This window comes from Cannabis sativa, chromosome 3, assembly GCF_029168945.1.
Source record: "Cannabis sativa cultivar Pink pepper isolate KNU-18-1 chromosome 3, ASM2916894v1, whole genome shotgun sequence".
Lineage (NCBI taxonomy): Eukaryota > Viridiplantae > Streptophyta > Magnoliopsida > Rosales > Cannabaceae > Cannabis > Cannabis sativa.
The window spans coordinates 77,072,312-77,091,939 of record NC_083603.1 but is presented as its reverse complement, the minus strand read 5'-3'; the positions used below and the strand labels follow the sequence as shown (position 1 = coordinate 77,091,939).

The 19,628-nt window shown below is 33.6% G+C and overlaps 1 protein-coding gene across 1 annotated transcript; it reads left to right on the top strand.

Moving 5' to 3' along the window:
• Positions 1-622: 622 nt before the first annotated feature.
• Positions 623-1,566, top strand: LOC133036295 (alpha-glucan water dikinase 1, chloroplastic-like). The gene is made up of 4 exons (XM_061112847.1): positions 623-830; positions 910-1,002; positions 1,156-1,297; positions 1,508-1,566. Exons 1-4 carry the CDS (start codon positions 732-734, stop codon positions 1,564-1,566), a joined length of 393 nt encoding a protein of 130 aa, XP_060968830.1. The 5' UTR covers positions 623-731.
• Positions 1,567-19,628: the final 18,062 nt, after the last annotated feature.

The following is a 19,628-nucleotide window of genomic DNA, read 5'->3' as shown; positions in this document are numbered from 1 at the left end:
ATTTTCCATATTTTTTTATTTTCACATTTTGTTTTTTATTTATATTTTATTTACTCTATCCAAACTAAACATAAACTCTAATTGTTTCATAAAATTGTAACTTATATAAGATTTTTTGAATATTATTCTTTGACAAATAGAGTCTATATAACTATGTGGTGTTATAATTTAAGTATGCTAATATTATAGAAAAAATTAAGCATGTTTATTGATTATTTTTTTAATTTATTTATTTTAGTTCTATTATATTGTTATTATAACAAACAAATCAAAATAAAAAAAAAATATTGAATCATAATTATTATTTAAAACTGCAAACTACAGTTTTGAGAAGAAGAAAAATACAAATAATTGTAACAATATATGTGTGTGATGAACTATATATATAGTAAGATAATAATTTAATTTTTATTTATATATAATGGAAAAATAAATATCTATTCTATATAAAGTGTGCCTATATAACTGAAATTCTTGGTTTATGAGAAATTCATGCTAATTTTTTATTTTTATTTAATAAAATAATAAAAAATTATTTATATATAATAAAATAATAATAAAACAAATCTCATTAATGTTTGAACTGATATTTGTTCCTGATATTCTTTCTCCTGAACAACATGTCATAGTATTGCCTCTAATATATTATAATCCAGGTATGGGCTTCAAAATGGAATGAGAGAGCATTCTTCAGCACCAGAAAAATAAAATTAGATCACGATTATCTCTGCATGGCAGTCCTTGTTCAGGAAATTATAAATGCTGACTATGCATTTGTCATCCACACAACAAATCCATCTTCAGGAGACTCCTCTGAGATATATGCTGAGGTATTTATGTCGTTTTGATTATGCTCTATTTCCTTTTATTTAATCAAGTACACTTATCTAGGTCTCTTTACTGGGATAGGTTGTTAAGGGACTTGGAGAAACCTTAGTTGGAGCCTATCCTGGACGTGCTATGAGTTTTATATGCAAGAAGAACGCTCTGGATTTTCCTCAGGTATTTATCTACTTTCATTGATCATTGAAATCTAGCTCCAAAAGAGGGCCAATACATACCATCATCTATCAATAGAAACAATGTCATGGCTCTCACAATGAATCACTCATTGCTTACCATTTACACTTTGTTTATGTGGATTTTTTTTTTCAGTTGTTGGGATATCCAAGCAAACCCATTGGCCTCTTTATAAGTCGGTCGATAATCTTCAGATCTGATTCCAATGGTGAAGATCTGGAAGGCTATGCTGGTGCAGGTCTTCAAGATGCTGGGAAATTGAAACTTAAACTTGGAGGTAAAAATCTTCAATTCTCATAACCAATCTTTACAATTAATCAATAAATTTATATTGGGGTTTCAAATTTCAATATATGTAGGAGTTGCATTGGGAGACAGTTGGATATCTCCTGAAGATTTTGTGGTAAAAAACTATGATTTGAATTTTCAATTTCTTTTTGATTTTACAACTATGGGAATCAAGTCATTTCAATGTTTGATTTTACAGTTTTCATGGGTCCTCTTCTTAAAGATGTGTCAAGACTTGATGATAATGGATTTAATTAAGCAATCACAAAGGTTCTTTTTTTTAAATTTGGTTCTTATGTTCTTGAGATTGGAAAAGCTTTTCTGGTATCTAATCCAAAATCTCATTTCACCCCATTTCACAAAATAATAATTTCTTATAATCTGAAATTAAGACACGAAAAACAGAAACTAATTGAATAGAACTTTCTATTCAATTGAGGTGTCGACCATGCATGGTAAGTAAAAAGCTATATATTAAATTTTATGCCGTGATACAATTAAAAATTAACTTAAAAATGACACAATAATGACCTACTACAAAATATACACTTATATTCATTCTATTTATTGAGAATTAAAACTTCAATCTTCTTCACTAGATGACACAATAATGACCTACTACAAAATATACACTTATATTCATTCTATTTATTGAGAATTAAAACTTCAATCTTCTTCACTAGATTAGCCAGACACACACAATATTTGAACATAAACACAGGACACAATATTACAACTCAAACTCAGAAACACTTAGTTGAAACTTGAATGAATAATGCCACTCTGTTAAGTTTTAAGACTGTATATGACTAGACAATTTTGGTTATTGTATTATCATTCCTGCTACATAGTTGATCATTTTTAGATTTTTGATGTGAAATTTCGTATTGTGAGCTTTTTAGAGTATCTAATAGACTTCAATGAGTAATGGATTTATATAATTATACTTGGAATAAATTTTGATAATGTTGTTTGGTGGATTCCTATTTTGTTATTAGGTAACATAATATTATTATTCGTTAGGTCTGTCACAATTATTAAGTGAAAATGAATCAATTTAAAAACCTTTCACTATATTGAAAGGTGAGATTGATTTTAATATGAGCTTAATTATATTTAATTTTATTTTGTATATCTATTGTTTTATTTGAAAACATGTGAATAAATGACTACACTATATACAACAATTAAGGACATTACTCCAACTACAGAAAGTTGGAAGAATAAAATGAGAGTGTTAGAAAAATTTGAAAAGCGGACAAATAAGAGTTCACCACTCAAATATCAAGAGCTTAATGTTAGGAGACAAAAAAGTATACGATCAGTTAATTTACTGTTGAAATTGTTAATACTCTACTAATAAATGCTATATTTTCTGAATTTTGCCTGTACTCGTGTTGCAACAAATTATTATTTCATAAATATATTATTTTTCCTTAAAAATGAACAGGGTAATGATGTTGAACCTAATAACTAATAATATATTTTTTTTAATTTCTAATTTTATCACTTTTTAATAACGTAAAAAAAAATAGCATAAAATTTAGTATACGTGCCTCGCACGTAACTTTTTGCTAGTATATATATAAAGGGCATACATAAAATAAAGTATTACTTGTCAAAAGTGAGAAGATGCATGCAGAAAAAATCAACACTAATGAGATTTGAGTATTTCAAACTATAGATGATTAAAATAAATAATTGTAAAAAAACTACATAGTATGCATGTTTGTACCTACCGTAAAAATAAACGTGATTGATTGTTTTTAGAAGCTTAGAAGTGCCTTAGAATACTGAAAAAAAAAAAAAAAAAGATAACAAAATTCTTCAGTAACAATAAATTACAACAAATTAAAATATGATTGTATTCATTACCTTCAATAAAAATTCAACAAAATATTTGTTATACACGAAAAGAATATATACATGTACATATATGGATCCATACATACTATATACAAAAAGAAAACTAAAATGGAGTGGTAAATGAGGTACACTAAAATATTGTAACTGAAACTTTATTATCATTATTATTTATTGGTTATAAAAGAATATAGGAAAAAGAAAAAAAAAATCATTTATATTCATTACTTGTAGGTTATAGTTTTTGTTGGTCCAATTTATTAGCATAATTGTTACAATTTTTGTTGTTAATGACTTGGTTGAGTTTTATTTGAAGGAAATAATTACAAAAAAAACTAAATAAATATGAAAATGTTGGTATATTAATATGTATGTTACGTTTTTTTTAATATAATTATCATATAGGTAGTAATTATTGTTTTAGAATACTATAAGTCATTGGTTATTGATTTCTTTTAATGATTTATTTTAATTAGTAAGTATTAATTTAGTGTTAGTCATTAGTTACATATTAAAAAAAAATTAAAAAAAATTGAAAAAAGGGAAAAATAAGTATTAGAGAAAAAGACTCTTAAACATACCACATCAACTCTCTAATATGTTATGGTTAAGTTAGAAACCTTAAATTTTGTTTTTATTATTATATAGGATGTAATTATAATTTTATAATTATTATGAAAGCTTTTTTTGTCTTTCAAAGAAGATGAAGGCGAATATTAAAAAATAAAGACAATAAATGAAACATAAATATTAAGACAATAAATTGAAAGATTTGGAAAAAAAAAAAAAATAAGGACAATAAAGGTGATACAAAATTTTATAAGCATTCTTTTCTTTATATATATTTTTATTTTTATTGATATTATTATTATTATTATTATAATTAATTTTATTTTTGCTTTATAATTCTCACTGATTTTAGTTCTATCATTCAAATTTGATAATAATAAAGCTTGTATTTAAAATATAATATATCTTAATTAAGATATTGATAAAATAAAAATACTGTTACACAATCATAAAATAATTTCAGCACAAAACATTGAGAAATCCAAATGATCTAGAGGTTTAACATCCACATTAACAATAGACAAAAATAAATAACCAAAAAGCCCAATATTCAACTATAAAATACATAGCCAAAAAGCCCAATATTCAACGAAAATGGCATAGACGCCCAACAACCACACAAACACTTGTTTATACTAAAAACTTGGACCAAAACCAACTTAGAAGAAATAAAATCTTTCAAACCACACAAAATGAAAGATAGCCAAAAGGCCAAAATCAACACTAAATAAATGTGAACTAAACTTTTTCATCATCATCGACTTCCTCTTCATCGTCAACAATTTGAAATTTTCTCTTTCTACTTTCACCGGCGACAGTCCCATCTTCAACTTCCAAATCTTCCAAATCCTTTAATATTTTAATAATAAAAAAGAAAATTATGTGTTGAACTAACTTCCCTATAATTTTTTTAATAATAAATATAAGATAGTAAGTGTGAATAGAATTACTTTATCAAAATTATTTTCATTCCTCTAATATTTGTTTCCTACAAAAACAGTTAGCAATTTATTTTCTTACATTACATATATAACATGTACTGTATTGAATTTTTTCTTTAATTTAAAATTAGAATTTGCATTGAAATATTACCTTCCTCTTTTTGGATTCATGAGCTTATTCCAATATATCATCTGACACAAAAATTTTAGATGCAGTAAAGTTCTCATATCCATCTTTTAAATTAAAATAATTCAATCTTAATTTGTAAACAAAATCCTTTCCACAAAGCGCTTGAATCACTGCTGGAACATCATTGTTATTTGTAGGTAAAATCTTTTTTATTGATGTATCAAATAGTTTCTCAGCCACAAGATTCAATAAGACAAAAGTCGTCTCTGCGCTTTCATCTCTCACTTTTATATGAATTTTGTGCCTACATTAGACAACAAAATCAGAGTAAATATGCTACAATAACATAATATTTTTAATTTTAAAGAAAAAACCACAAAACTATTTGCCTTACATCAAAAGAGGATAGTCACATATTTTGTCACAACAATCACAGGTATAAACACCATCTTTGAGTACAAGCTTTCTCAAACATGTTTTGCAAGACACATAATACCAACCAAAAGTGGTATCAATTCCAAAAAATTTTGCCTTTATAGTAACTTTGTATTCCTACAATCAAATTTTTTAATATTTTTAATTTAATTTGTATAATGAAGCACTAATGAAAAATAATACAACAATAATAGTAAAGAGAAAAAGAAAGGGAAGAAAAGTCACCTGCATTCCATCATCCCAATCATCCTCTAACAGTTCTTTAATGTTCATTCGGTTGACGAACATCTCTTCCTCAAGAGAAACCTTACTCACATTAGAGCTTTCAATAAATTGCACCCCATTGACGACGGTTGAAAATCGTTCAATTAAAGATGCTACATAATCTATTTCTAGATATATGTATAATTTGGTAGCACTTGTTGAAGAAAAACTAATTTCACCTATTTATAGTAATTGTAAAATTATCTAAATTATATTAAAAAGACGTAGTAAATGAAATAATATTGTAATATTAAAATCAACATATATAATCAACTTGAAATTTTTTTATTGTGGTAGAAGTTACTATCACAATAAAAGGACCCTCATCTTTTTTATACACATTTGTATCAAACATCTCTGCCATCTTACTCCACAGTGTAATTTTTGATGTGACTGAACTGAAAAAAGAAAAGGTAAAATTGCATTAACATACTTCAACCAAGATAAAATATAAACATTATTTCTATAAATAAGGAGTTGTAACAAAAAAAAAATTGATATAGTTGTGGTTCAATTAATTAAACTTACTAATTTGTTATAACTTTCAAGTCTCTTTTTTTCTAACCTGCACCAACAATCTTGATGTCTCTCACACCACATAAACATCCGAAAATATCTTACATTTTGGGGGAAAAATAATAATAATATTAAGATGTTAGAATATGAAAACTGAAAATTTTCAATTATACATTACATTGAAACACTAAATTTTATATAAATACCTTAGAGGATTGTGTTGTTATTGATACGAGAAACAATCAAATTATGAGATACGAATTGAAATCTGTTAGTTGGAATCTAATGCTTCCTTCTTCTAATTTCATGATTGAAGTTGTTTTTTAAAACATAATCTTGTAAACATTTAAAATAGGCCTATACTCGCCTGTACTTGCAACCACCTTGAAATTCTTCACACTATACAGAGAACCCTCACTCAAAAGATACTTAAACTTAGAAACAAACAACATTCGAATTGTTACATGCATAACATTTCCTGTAACGAATAACCTTATTTTGTCATACCTTCTCATCAATGAAAATTATGTCCACACTAATTAATTCATCATCCATCTTACTGTTAGTAGACTCCCACATCCTATAAAGTCTAATCCTTATGATCCAACTTTCATTATCATTCTTCAAGTCTTCAAGAAAAGAATACTTCATTTTATAAACTGTAAAGAATGCTTAAGAAATAACACAATAGAAGAAAGAAATTTTGAGTGAAAATAATGGAACAAAACATTCTTTAAATATACAAACTCATCTAGTGGTATTAAATTGCTAATTCTAAAATTAAATTGAATGACAATTAAAATTCTTCTTTAGAGGAAAAAACTGATAAAAATACATTAATAATTAATAAATAATATAATAAAGAAATATAATTTTAAGTGTTAGATAGTAATAAAAAAAAATTAATGTTAGAGTTCTATTGATTTTGTATTGATTTTTAATACTAAATTTTATCAAGGTAGAAAATTTAGGTAACTCTGAAAAATTAAGAGCATATGGATTAGAAAAGAATGATATATTTTTACTGAATAATTTATTTATATTTATTAATTACTTAAGAGAAAAAAGTTAGAGGGTTAAAACTGAATATAGAAGTTAGAAGATTTTAATTGAAATATTTTTGTCATTATTATTTTTAATTGTAAAGAGCATTTATATTTAAAAAATCTGGAAAAAAAAAATATAAACGGAACAATGTGATATAATAGGTAATTAATGTTTTTTTTTTTTAATGAAATCAATGTTTTATTCAATTCTATAAAATTTATATATTTCCGTTTTTAAATTTGATTAGTCAAATGTAATTATATGCTTTTATTAGTCACAACTATTAATCTTAACGTTGTTTCACATTTTGTTTTTTCCTATAAGGAAATAATTGTAGGAAAACTATTTCTTTGTCTTGTACGATAACTTTAAACCTCATCTAAAACTAAATAAAAAATCTAAGAATTATAGATAAAATTAAAAAAAAAAAATGTAAAATATCATGCTTGGATGCTTGAATAATCACTCTAACTAATGATATTTTTATAAAAGAAAATAAATAACTTTATCAGAGTAATTATTGCTATTTTTGTTAAGAGAATTGAAAAGATTTTAAACAAATAACTGTTGAGTAACAATTAATCTCACCTAAAATTAAAAATAAAAATTAACAAATTAGAAAAAAAAAAAAAGTAAAATAATGTTTCAGATGAAAATAAGATGAAAAAAAAGTGAACTCAGAATGATAAAACAAATATAAAAGAGTAGTTCAAGATCACCTAAATATTTCAATAGCTTGTTGGGTATGCCATCATTGACTAATTTTGTAGTATGATCAACTTGATTCTTAAAGATAACAAACACACTATCCATATTGTGGAGCAAAATTCTTCAATTTTGAGTATCCAATATTCTATTATAGAAATCAAAGAATTTGTTAATATTATGAATGAAAGAATTTGCTTTATATGTGCTAATTTGAATTTTAATCAATAACATTAAATGATATCTTCTCAAACTTGTGCTAAATAACCGTACTGATTAGTCATATACAAAACAAAATACTATTCCTAATAATCATGGCAAAGAGTCCAATACTGAGACTACTCAGTCAAACCCAACTAAAAAAAAATATCAAGCCAAAAAAATAAACCTAACTGAATATATATAAAATTGCAATCAAAAGATTAAACTAATCGAAAATGCTTATGTGGGGGTAACTTTCATACTCTTGAAGAATAAACTAATATAAACAAAGTATATCAAAAATGATTAGTTAAATTTACGGAGTAAGAAATTAGTAACACCGTAATATTTCTATAAGAGTGTTAACATTATTTACTTAGGAACTTATTCAAAATGTGTAGAGAGACACTTTTAGTATTATTTCATAAGTAACATTAATATTAATATGTAACTATAAATTAACCAACAATGAGTTTTCAAGGTCAAAGATGCCCCTCAAACAAAGTATATCCAAAATGATTAGTAAAATTTATAGAGTAAGAAATTATTAACACAATAATATTTCTATAAGAGTGTTAACATTACTTCTTTAGGAACTTATTCAAAATCTGTAGAGATATACCTTTAGTATTATTTCATAAGCAATATTAATATGTAGCTATAAATTAAGCAACAATGAGTTTTCAAGGTCAAAGATGCCCCTCAAAAGAGAAGCATGTAGAGTTGAACGATTTCTTTTTATTATAGATTTATGAGAAAATACTACAATAAATTAGTCATATCTCAATTAAATTAATACACAAACATTTTTTAAATTTGTGGGTTAAAAACTTACAATACCAAAATGTAACACCCTAACTATTTTAGACATGTTAGCATAATTTTTAACTTATTGTGCAGCTCGTTGCTAATCAACGAGGTTATCGAAAATCGTGATTAATTAAAATTTTGCTTATTTAATTAAAAACATAAAATAGCATACATATAAAATTCCGAGATCCCGTTTACAAAAACCTTTACAAAATTTTAACTATACAAATACAATAGTCTATCGCCTAGCGACTATACAGCAAAAATCTTGATGTCCCAAAAATTGTACGCTCCAAGCCTAACTGCCCCAACATGTATAATCTCCATTTGCTCAGCCTTAGCTTTGCCCTTACCTACACATGGAAATAGCAACTGTGAGTCAACAGACTCAGTAAGAAAAGCATAACATAAAACATAATAACATCCCGGGTTATAATCAGGGGCATATACACCTAACCATAACCCTATCCCCGTGTCCCACACGGTACTGTGTCTAGAATGTTCATACGACAATACTATAGACCATAATGTCAATCTATACTCAATATGCCAGTCATACTCTAGTCATATTGATGTGAGCATCGATTAGTATTTCAGCCAACATACATTTATCGGTAATCAGTACAACTCTATGTATACTATTACTGTTATGAATGTACTCTAACATGCATAAACAACATGTACGCTAAACATGTAAATACATATGCATAATATTATATTAATCTTACCTTGTTTCTGAATTCAGGTGTGCTGTCCAACCTGAGTGAAACAGCTACTCGACGAATTACAGGCCCCTAAATCACATCGTTCATAACATGGATAATTGCACGTTAAATCACAACCGGGGACTTAGGTTTTAAACCAAAAATCTATCTACTGAAAGTTAACATGGATATACCCTAAACTTACAGGGAATTAACCATCCAAAGCTTTGAAACTAACACGAATCGACAACACGGAAAATTCGAGGAACCCAGCAGTTGATCCGGTTAACCGGTTTTACAGGACCTGTAAAACCTGTTAACCAGTTTACACCAGAATACCCCAAAAAATTCAAAAACCTAACCAAATTGATTCCAAACCTTCCAGACCTGCATATTATACCCCAATAAATATAACCCAAGCAACAGAACAACAAAGCATGCTCAAAATCAAAAATCACCATTAAAGAGCCAAGCTTGAGTTCTAAAACTCAAAGCTTGCTCAATCAACACTACAACCACCAAAACCAACTCAAAACGACATATCTAACCTTAATTTAACCTCAAAAACACAATTCAAACATCAACATAAACTACAGTAGCAAAACTCACAAACCATGCATAATTTCATAACATTAAACTCAAGAAACCAACAATGGAAGTACTAGGAACTCACCTTGAACTTGAAACCAATAAAATCTTGCTGGAAAATACATAATTTGAAGAAGAAAACAAGAATTCTAGTTGGTTCTATGGTGTTCGAAGAGAGAGAGAGAGAGAGAGAGAGAGAGAGAGAGAGAGAGAGAGAGAGAGAGAGAGAGAGAGAGAGAGAGAGATAGTTTTTCTTCAATTTGATATTTTTTTATAAAATAAATGAGTAGAAAAAATTAGTTTTATTATATTAAAATCAATCATATAATCAGGATAGAAACCCAATTAACATCCACTAAAAGACAAAAAAAAATCATTTAAACAAAATGACCATTTTTCCCTTCCCATAACTACAAGGTCATAAAATCACTTAGGGGTATTTTTTTCAATTTTAAAATCTCGACTATTCCCGAAATTCTCAATGTCTACACCCTAATTATCTGCTAATTTTGAAATTGAAGTTATGCGGTCTTTGTGACAGTCAGTAGTCCTGTGATCCGTTAGGGGAAATATCGGGTAAGTTGTGAAATCCCACATCGTCTGGGGAAGGTCAAGTGGAATGATTCTAAGACTGTGTAGGTATGGTACTACACAGTTGAAGAGAGCTTAAATGGATTGATTAGTACTACCTATATCAACAAGGTGCATCTTGTTTTTCGGTAGCCCATCTCGAAAGAACTCCATAGTTAAGCATGCTTGACCTGGGGCAATTTTAGGATGGGTGACCTCTTGGGAAGTTTTCCCAAGAAGCGTGCGAGTGAGGACAAAGCACGCTGGAAACACTCATGTTCGTTTGTAGGGCCAGTCATTAGTCCATGAAGCAGCCAGAGTGATGTAATCGTGTATAAGAGCCATTTATTTCGTGGGTGTAAGGACCCAATGGAGGCTTGAAGCGGGGACGTTACAGACTTTACAATTATCCCCCCCTTAAAAGGATTTTATCCCCGAAATCTAACCTGAATAACTCTGGATATTGAGCCCTCATGTCAGACTCTAAGTCCTAGGTGGCTTCCTCCACCTTGTTGTTTCTCTAGAGTACCTTGACCAAAGCTATGATTTTGTTTCGAAGGACCTTATCCTTTCTATCTAGGATCTAAACTGGTTGTTCTTCATATGATAAGTCCGATTGCAGCTCAAGATCTTCATACCTCAGTACATGAGCAGGGTCTGAAATGTACTTCCGTAGCATGGAATACGTTGTGAACTGCAAAAAGAGCTGGAGGCAAAGCTAAACGATATGTCACTTATCCAACCTTTTCGAGAATCTCGAAAGGTCCTGTAAATCTACGGCATAACTTGCCTCTTTTCACGAAACGCTTGATCCCCTTCATTGGAGACACCCGTAGAAACACATGATCCCCTACTTAAAACTCTACATTTCTGTGTTTCGGATCTGCATAACTCTTTTGCCCACTCTGAGAGGCAAGCATTCTGGCTTTAATCTTCTCTATTGCTTCATTAGTCCGTTGCACTGATTCTGGACCCAGATATTTCTTCTCTCTCGTTTCATCCCAATGAATGGGAGATATAAACCTTCTGCCATAAAAAAATTCATAGGAAGCCATCCTTATTATACTTTGATAACTGTTATTGTATGAGAACTCTATCAGCGGTAGATACTTACTCCAGGAGCCCTCAAAATCCATAACACAGGCTCGTAACATATCTTCCAGTATCTGAATTGTCCTTTCGGACTGTCCATCAGTCTGAGGATGGAAAATTGTACTGAATTTCAATTAGGTACCCATAGCTCGCTAAAGACTCTGCCAGAATTTAGAAGTAAAATACGAATCTCTATCCAAAATTATAGACTTGGGAACACCATGCAATCTCACTATTTCCTTGACATATAATTGTGCATATTGATCTACTGTAAAGGTTTTTTTACTGGTAGAAAATGTGCAGACTTCGTGAATCGATCTACCACAACCCAAATTAAATCAAATAAAATCGTGGTTCTAGGTTATCCAACCAAAAAATCCATGGTGATATCCTCCCACTTCCACTCAAGAAGTGTCAAAGGCTGTAACAAATCTGCTGGTCTCTGATATTCATCGTGATACAAATTCTACCATATTCTTCTTCATCCTGCTCCACCAAAAGTAGGATTTAAGATCTTGGTACATCTTGGTGGTGCCAGGATGCCAGGAGTATGGAGTGGTATGAGCCTCTTTAAGAATTTCGTTTCTAAGTTTCGTACTACTTGGAACACAAACCCTGGTCTTAAATAACAACATCCCACCATGTGACACTGTAAAATCTCTGGCTTGACCAGCTGAAACCTCTTCCCCAATCTTCACTAATTCTAGATTAGTTAACTTAGCAGCTTTAATTTGCTCTAACAGATCAGATTGCAACGTCAAGTTATGAAGTTTGCCTACAACAAACTCGATGCTTGATCTGACCATGTCCTCTGCAAACTAAGATGAAATCTAAATCATACTAGTTACTTGCCCGGGACCCTTCCTGCTCAGGGCATCAGCCACTACATTGGCCTTCCCAGGATGGTAAAGGATTTCACAGTCGTAATCCTTAACCAACCCTAACCAACGCCTCTACCTCATATTCAAGTCTTTCTGAGTAAAAAAAGTATTTGAGGCTCTTATGGTCAGTATAAATTTCACATCTCTCTCCGTAGAGATAATGCCGCCAAATCTTCAAAGCAAACACTACTGCGGCAAGTTCTAGGTCATGAGTCGGGTACCGCTGTTCATATTCTTTCAACTAACGAGAGGCTTAGGAAATAACCCAATTGGCATGCATCAGTACACACCCCAGACCCTGTTTGGATGCATCACAATAAACCACGACTTTTTCCTTATCGGAAGGTAAGGCTAACACTAGAGTTGTGATTAATCTTTGTTTCAGCTCCTAAAAGCTTGCTTCACACTTATGCGTTCACACTAAATGCTGATTCTTTTTAGTAAGCTCAGTTAAGGGTGTTGAAATTTTAGAGAACCCTTCTACGAACCAACGATAATAACCAGCCACCCAAGAAACTTCTAACTTTTGTAACTGTTTTTGGTCTCGGCCAATCCCTGACGGATTCTATCTTTCACGGATCCACTTTAATTCCATCTTTGCTGACAATGTGCCCAAGAAAGGACACCTAAGATAGCCAAAACTCGCACTTCTTGAATTTGGCATACAACTTATGTTCTCAAAGTCATTGTAGAACCATCTGGAGATGTTGCTCATGCTCCTCTTCTGATTGAGAGTACACAAGGATGTCGTCGATAAATACAATAACACAAATATCAAGGAAATCCTTGAATACCCTATTCATCAGGTCCATAAAAGCTGCAGGAGCATTGGTTAGTCCAAAAGATATAACCAGAAATTCATAATGCCCATACCTAGTGCGGAAAGTTATCTTTAGAATGTTCTCCTCTCGGATTCTCAACTGATGATAGCCCGATCGGAGATTAATCTTTGAAAGGACCGTCTTCCCCTAAAGTTGATCAAAAAGATCATTGATCCTAGGTAAAGGATACTTGTTCTTAATTGTTAGTTTATTCAATTCCCGGTAGTCAATGCACATATGCAAGGATCCATATTTCTTCTTGACAAAAAGTACAGGAGCTCCCCAGGGTGACACACTAGGCCGTGAAAACCCTCTGTCAAGCAACCCCTGAAGTTGAATTTTTAGTTCCTTGAGTTCTGCTTGAGCCATTCTGTAAGGCATCTTAGAAACTGGTTCTGCTCCAGGTGCCAAATTAATGATAGAATCAATTTCCCTTTGCGGTGGTAAACCCGAAAGTTCATCATGAAAAATATCTAAAAATTCCCTAACCACCTTGATGTCTTCTGGCCGAATTGACTCAGGCCGAGTGGTATCCAATGCCACGGCCAAAAACCCTAGACATCCATCTTGTAACAATTCCCTGGCTGTTAGTACTGAAATTACTGGAATCCAAGATCCCTGAACCGATCCAACAAAAACAAACAGTTCCTCACCTTCTGGTTGGAAGATTACCATCTTCCGCTTACAATCAATACTGGCTGAGTACTTGGATAAGAAATCCATCCCCAATATAATATCTAAATCCGCTAAGCCCATTTCTATTAAGTCAGTAGTCAACTCCCTATCCTCAATTCTGATCGGCATAGATCTAATCCACCTTTTGGAGATGACTAATTCTCCGATAGGCAGTAGCGTTCCAAACCCTGAATCATAACTATCATGTGGTCTACCCAATTTACTAAAGATTCTGGCTGCCACTTAGGAATGAGTGGCCCCAGAGTCAAATAACACAGAGTAGTAAGAGTTGTTGATTGAGAGCTGATTTGTTACCACTGAGGGGCTAGTTTCTGCATCTACCTGAGTTAATGCGAACATCCTTGTTGGAGTAGGTTTCGCTGCAGCCTTCTAATCTTCCTTCTTGAGTTGGGGGCAATCCCTTTAATAGTGTCTTGGTATACCACACTGGAAGCACCCTTCCCCTCTACACTCTCCCAGGTGATGCTTTTTACAACTCGAACATTCTGGGTAAGTGTATCGGGTTTCGGAGCTACCCTGATGATTGCCTCGGCCCTAGTTCCCTCAGAACCTCTTGTTTTAACTTGAGCCACCGGATGCAGTAGGTGCCTTTCTTTTCTATTCAGTGGTCGAGCCACTACCTCCCCTACTAAAGCTTGAGGTAGGAGGAGTAAGAGCCTCACCAACAACCTGAGTCCCTTGTGACTCTAGAGTGCACTCCACTGCGCCCTCAACTCACAGTGCCTTACCCACCATATCGGCATAGGTGGTATTGTAATCTATAGTGATCATTAAGTCATGTCTTATTTTTGAATTCAACACGTCCATTTATTTCTCTTTATTGTAAAATTGGTTGGCACGATTCTCGAGGCCAATCTTGCCAAAGTGGTCAAACTGAGTTGTGTATTCAGTAACACTCATTTTTTCTTTCTAAGTCAGCTGAGTAAATTCTTTCCTTTTGGCGATTCTCAGTGCCTCATTGTAGTATTTTGTATTCAACAGTTCTTGGAACTTTTCCCAGGTCATTGTAGTAACATCATGAGTCAGGGACACCATGTCGCACCACACCAGAGCGTCTTCTTGGAACTGGAATGTGGCACATGCCACTCTATCATTGCCGATGACGCCAATAAAATTCAAAATTATGGTAATCACTATTAGCCACTGTTCTGCTTTCATAACATCGGGACCTCCCAGGAAAACTGGAAGTGCCTGCTTATGGAACCTTTCATACAGGGATTCCATTCGGTTCACTGCAGCGACTGGTCCTGCCTGCACAGTAGGGGCAGGACCTACTTGCATTTCTGGAGAAAGGATTACAGCAGCACCCTGTTATGTCAAGTGTCTGATCTCTTCATCTTGCTCATTAATCCTGGCTTGCATTTTTGCAAACCTAATTTCCCAATTTTAGGCAGCCTGTGGCGAGTTAACATCACCCCGATCGCGTGCCCTGCCTCTAGGACCTCTACCTCGGCCACGAACATTTGGGGGAATTTGATCTCCCTAACCACCAATGGATCTGACCAAGTTACCCTGACTCCTGGTGTTTCACCTGGCGTCCATACTATTAGAACAGCCTGCATAACCAAGAGCTAGTCTGGTCAGATAGTGATCAAGTATACTTACTAGTTGTCGCTTATTTTGGAAATTAAAAATATGGATGTTAACGCAAATTTTCATTAACCAAATATGAGCCTCACAAATATGATTCAACACAGAAAAACTATAGAAAAAGAAAGAACACCGGATTTTTACGTGGTTTTGCAGTTAAAATTCTACATAGTCCACGAGTTAATCTTATTCAGATTTCTGAGTTTGTTTTTTTAGGGGCCTTTTTGCCTATGAGCCTCCCTCTTTTGATCTTATCTGCCAATATTTATGATTGCATAGTGGCTGTTAATTACAGAGCTTACCAAAATACATTTACGGCCATTATCCCTAAAATTGTGGGATTTGATTACAAATCAAGCCAAATAAATGAGGTTTTTACACAACTGTGAATATCCCGCCTTTATTGGGCCGAGATGAACGCATAATTAATGATACAAGGTAGGTCGTATCTCATATGGATGCCTCGCCGAGGAGAGTGCCAAGATCACTTTGATAACGAGCAGCTACTTGTCATTTTGGCTTCTCGAGACTAATATTGTCTTAACTCTAATAGTTATACTCTCTGGAGTCGAGAGGATCATCCTTGCATGCATACCATCTTTTAGTGAGACAAACACCTCGTTTTCTGTTATCTTGGCTCGTCATACTATCTATACTCAGTTTGTATATCGTATAATATATGCTAAGTATTTTTAGTGCTGTCGCTTTCTCTTTCACGCAGCGAGGCTGAGGCCTCATCATGAACATGTGCGTCCACATGGTTTCTCGTCTTAATATATAAGTTATCAGTTCACACGTTTCTGTCTCGTATAAGGCTATTCAGCCAACCGAGTTATAAACATACCCTGTGAGTTACATTCCTAACAAGTTGTTCCATGCTAGGCACACTTGTTGTTTGCGTGTTTGAGTTCTTTCCAGCTCGACACGTGTCCCCTTCTGATGTGCTCACCAAACTTCGGGTATAACAATTGCCCCTTAAAAAGTTCTTTTTGATTAAAAAGAGCTTTTTAATGATTACAAAGGGTATTTTCGTCATGCTCTTCTATTTTTGAAAATATGCATTCCCTCTAATTTTGGCGATTGTGCAGTTTCGAGGTACATCAGAATTAAATGACCATCTTTTCTACTTCCACTTCGAATCACGTCCATTGGATCAAATCTTTTTTGAAAACATTATCATGAGTATAAAATAAGGAAAAGGAAACACCTTTGCACAATTTCAGAAAGTTTGAGAAATACCATTAACTTCTTCGTTAAGGATCACCATTAAACCCGTCTGAAGATTTATATGCCATCCTTGTCTTTGACCTTTTTCTTGCGAATTTCCTCCGACTTTATTTTTTCAAGGCGATCCTTGCTTTGGTCGAAGGTTTGCAGATGGATTTCCAAGGCGTTGCCCCAAGCCCTAACTTCAAACAGTAAGCTATTTTCTTCTTCCTCATGTTTATTACATAGTGTTAATCAGTTGCTTGATTCGCTTGTATTGTTATCATCTCATTAGGTTTTGGTAGTTTTTAGGGTTAAAACTGTTCATACTAGAGTTCAGGCAATATGTAGGTTGTTTTAAGACCTCCAACTCATTTCCTTCTGGTTTGATAAAATTCTCTCCACGGATTGGGACTGATTTTTACCAATAGCAATGTCCCACTCTGGTTCAAGAGTTTATCATTTAGAAGCTTTAGAGTTTGAGTTTCCAACAGAATTGGCCATCCCATATAAACAAAATCCCTCAAAACCCACCTCCAAATTAGAGCCAAATGATGCTAGGGCTAGGTAACACACAGTGAGAACCCAACAGGATGATATTTCTAGTCGCCACAGGTGCTTCTTACAAGAAATATCTGAAGGCAAATGCCGGTTCTTGCGAGAAGCAGCCTGGCCAGAACCACCCAGTGTGTCCTTTATTCCTATGGCGAAGCCTTTGTTTTTATCCAACGTCACAATTTCTTTTGAACCAGGTGACTTAGATTTCGAGATTATGCCTCCCAAACCACGTACGTCCAAAACTCCTCAGGATCCCAGCGTCACCTTTGAGGCTGAGTTAATAGAATCGAAGGTGCGATCTATCTCAGGCTACACAGGCGACATGTTGAAGACTTGTGGACTTGCACTTGGGCAATCATGTCAGGTTAGCTCAGTACGAGAGGGTAAATTTAGTTGCTACCCCTTGTACGCTTTGCTACTAGTAACCCAAGAACCTGTTGTGAGACCAGTACTAGTGATTCAACTAGTATGGGCGCTTGGAGCCTTGAGCATATTTGTGCAGGGGCCATCCTCCCTCTTCGTGACTACTTCAAGGATTACATAAATCACATCGGTGTTGCCCCATTCCAGTTGACTCCCATTGCCTACAGGGTTCTCGCTAGTTTGAAAGTATTGTACAAAATTTTGAATTGGGGTTGTCCCACACCGGTAGAGATTGCGTATCTTTACTCAGTTAAAGCCGTTGCATCGAGGAAGAATGCTGCAGTGGGCTTTTTCTATCTTGGTACTCATGCTAGCGAGCCAAAAATTATTGTAGACTTGCCAAATAAGGTATCCTTCAAGGATGACTTCTTCTAGACGTCTGGTCTCTCCCCCATTGGCACAACCACATTTTGCAAACTCCGTAAGTGATTTTTCTCTTCTTTCTTATTTACATCAGTCTTCCTCTTTCAAGTACTTGACTAATGTTTTGTTTATTCTGAAAGATCTTTTGACGAGACCTACTCCTACCTCTGAGATGGTTAGTAGACACATGCGTCTTATGACTCTCCCTTACGGTCTTCGATCACGCAAATTCCTCTTAAACGAAGTAAACTTGCGATCGGCGGGCCTTCTCGGTGACAAGGAATACACCTGTGATTACAAGAGTCCTAAGTATTCCTCTTGGTAGCAAATAATCGTTCACCTGAGGATCAGGCCTGGGACTGCTTGGCCCAAGCACAATACCTTCAAAGCATTGCCCCTCGAGAATCTAGTGAAGGAGCATCCCGAGGTAATCAATGTGGCTGGTCCCCTACTGTACTTAGGGCTGAGCGTAATACATTAGTTACCTTCCAAGACTCTTATTTTAATTTTTACACTTGGAATCCCATTCTCGTGGACCTTATTGCTCATAAGTTTGACAGTTGGTATCCTAGATTCCACGTCCACATTAACTGTCACGAGTCATCTTACGGTATAACCGAGCAATACGGTACTATGGAAGATAGGGCAGCTCACATAGATGCAACTGGGATTGAGAACCAATCGTGCCTTTTGATATATTCAAAATTACAGGCTGTAGGGATTTTAGCAAATATTATTGTCCTTCCACCCCTTCTTCTAGTGATAGCTCGCCTTCTAGTGATTTTGGTAAATCCCTTAGGTGGAAATTTATACTCTTCCCCTTTTTAATCGTTTTTTATAATGATTGTAATGCCTTGTCTTGTCTTGCAGACATGAGTTATGAAGACATCCTGGATCGTAAGGCGAAGAAAAGGTCATCCAACCTTGGAGTCCCTGCTGCTGCCGAGGTGGTTCCTCCTAAGAAGCAAAGGAAAACCACTGCTCAAAAGAAAAGTTACCGACCGAGCCTATTGATCTCAAGGTTTCAGACAACGAGATCCAAGAGCAAGTTCCTCCTCCAGTTGTTCCTCATGCCAATGCCCCTCATCCCGAGGCGACTCCCATTACCGCTTCTCATAGTCAGGCCATCGAGACCCTGTCGGTCGTTGCTGGAGAAGCTGGCTCTGAGTTTGCTCAGGCATACGGGGCCGCTTTTTGGCGCAAACTTCAAACTCTCCATCCCCCAGATTGGGATTTTCTCAATCTTAGGAATCCAGAGGAGATGCTTTCAAGGACCTCAAACTGTCACTTAATGGTACGTTGGCTTTGTTAATATAATTATACTATCTTTTTATACCTATTTTATA